General features: G+C 36.9%; 1 protein-coding gene across 1 annotated transcript in view; it reads right to left on the bottom strand.

Moving 5' to 3' along the window:
- Positions 1-190: 190 nt before the first annotated feature.
- The window catches only part of ppat (phosphoribosyl pyrophosphate amidotransferase), a gene marked incomplete in the record, with an annotated part of 40545 nt that continues 39200 nt past the window's right edge, over positions 191-1535 (bottom strand). Inside the window, 1 exon segment of the mRNA XM_014031119.1 lies at positions 191-503. Coding sequence (XP_013886573.1) covers positions 349-503 — 155 coding nt within the window.

Here is a 1535-nt window from a genome sequence, read left to right as displayed (position 1 = left end):
ACCTAAATATTTAGGTTGCAACCTAAATATTTAGGTTGCAACCTAAATATTTAGGTAGCTAGCTAAATATTTAACTTGGTAGCTAAATATTTAAGTCACAAGTTAAATATTTAGTTTATAAACTATGACATTTATAAATGTATGAATCATATGGTGAAAAACTGACTTTGAAAAATAAATCTGTTATTTTTTTCTTATAAAAAGCTAAATAAAACAAAAATATTGGTGGTAATTTTTGACTGTGTAACTTTACAAACGGCAGCCCATACCAGAGCTGAACTCCAGCTGCAGAGGGACGGCTGTGGACGAGGTCCAGGTGCAGACAGCAGGACTGAGACGTCAGAAGAGTCACCACTCCAGCTCCACAGGGTATTTCCCTGTCAGGCAGGCGGTGCAGTGACCCACCATCTTCCCAGAGCAGATCTTGTCCTGGAAGGAGGCGGTTCCCTCCTGAACGGCTGATATGAGGCCTTCCACGGTTAGATACTCAACACTGTCCGCTCCTACACAGCAGGGTTCAATCAACACAAATAACACTCAGTGAACACAACACGGTTCAACAAATACCACTGCCTAAGGAACGTCAAATGCTAATTTGTACCCAAACAGGCACGTAAACTGTTTCTTTTTGTTCATTAGAAAATCTGGCCATTTGATAGAAAAAATTTTAAATAAAGAAAATTCACATTTCAAAACAAGTAGACAGGAAATCAATCATGATTTCTTCCTCTACAGATGGAGATGGAAGCAACAACTATTTTTTTTGCACCAGAGTCAGGTGTTATTTACTACTGAGCCCGCAAGGAGACATGGGGAATTTTTTTCTTTTGCGTTCCCACGCAAAAGTTTTGCGTTACTTCGCAAAAGTGGTTTGTCACTGTTGTGCTGCCGGTTTATTAACAAGCTCACATGTTCACCATTAGTGAGTTAGCCTATAATTCAGCTTCAGAATGAATATATCACAGCCACGCATGGAAGTATGTCATATGCTGATATTTTAGCACTGCAGCCACGCAACTTCAAAGCTAATTTCACGAACTTGTGGCGACACATCCTGTTTTTGTAACCGGATATTTCAAAAATAAAAGTCTTATTTAATTCAGTTCATATAGAAATCAAACTTTTGCGCGGGAACACAAAACAATATTGCGAGGTAACACAAAAGAAAAATATCCCCCATGCCCCTCGCGGGCTCTGTATTTTACTTCTACTTAATGGAAGACAGAGTTGTAAAGTAACCAAGTACAAATAGGCTACTGCACAAATTTCTGTACTTAAGTAGAATTTTTGGGTATCTGTACTTTACTTGAGTAATTATTTTTCAGCCCACGTTTTACTTCTACTTCTTACATATTTTAAAAAAGGACAAGAAGTAGAAAGTCGTTAATTTTATTTAATTTTTGCTTGTTTTCGTTCCAGCTTGTTATTGTAAAAAATAAAAACTATCCATATAAACTGAGCCTCCTAGATAGAGTGAATTTAACTGTGGTTGAATGAGAAGTATAAATATATAAAACTCTGATAGTGTATTAGTT

This window comes from Austrofundulus limnaeus, unplaced genomic scaffold (genome assembly GCF_001266775.1).
Source record: "Austrofundulus limnaeus strain Quisiro unplaced genomic scaffold, Austrofundulus_limnaeus-1.0 Scaffold1180, whole genome shotgun sequence".
NCBI lineage: Eukaryota > Metazoa > Chordata > Actinopteri > Cyprinodontiformes > Rivulidae > Austrofundulus > Austrofundulus limnaeus.
The sequence above is the reverse complement of the archived record's forward strand: the minus strand, read 5'-3'. Positions and strand labels throughout refer to the sequence as shown.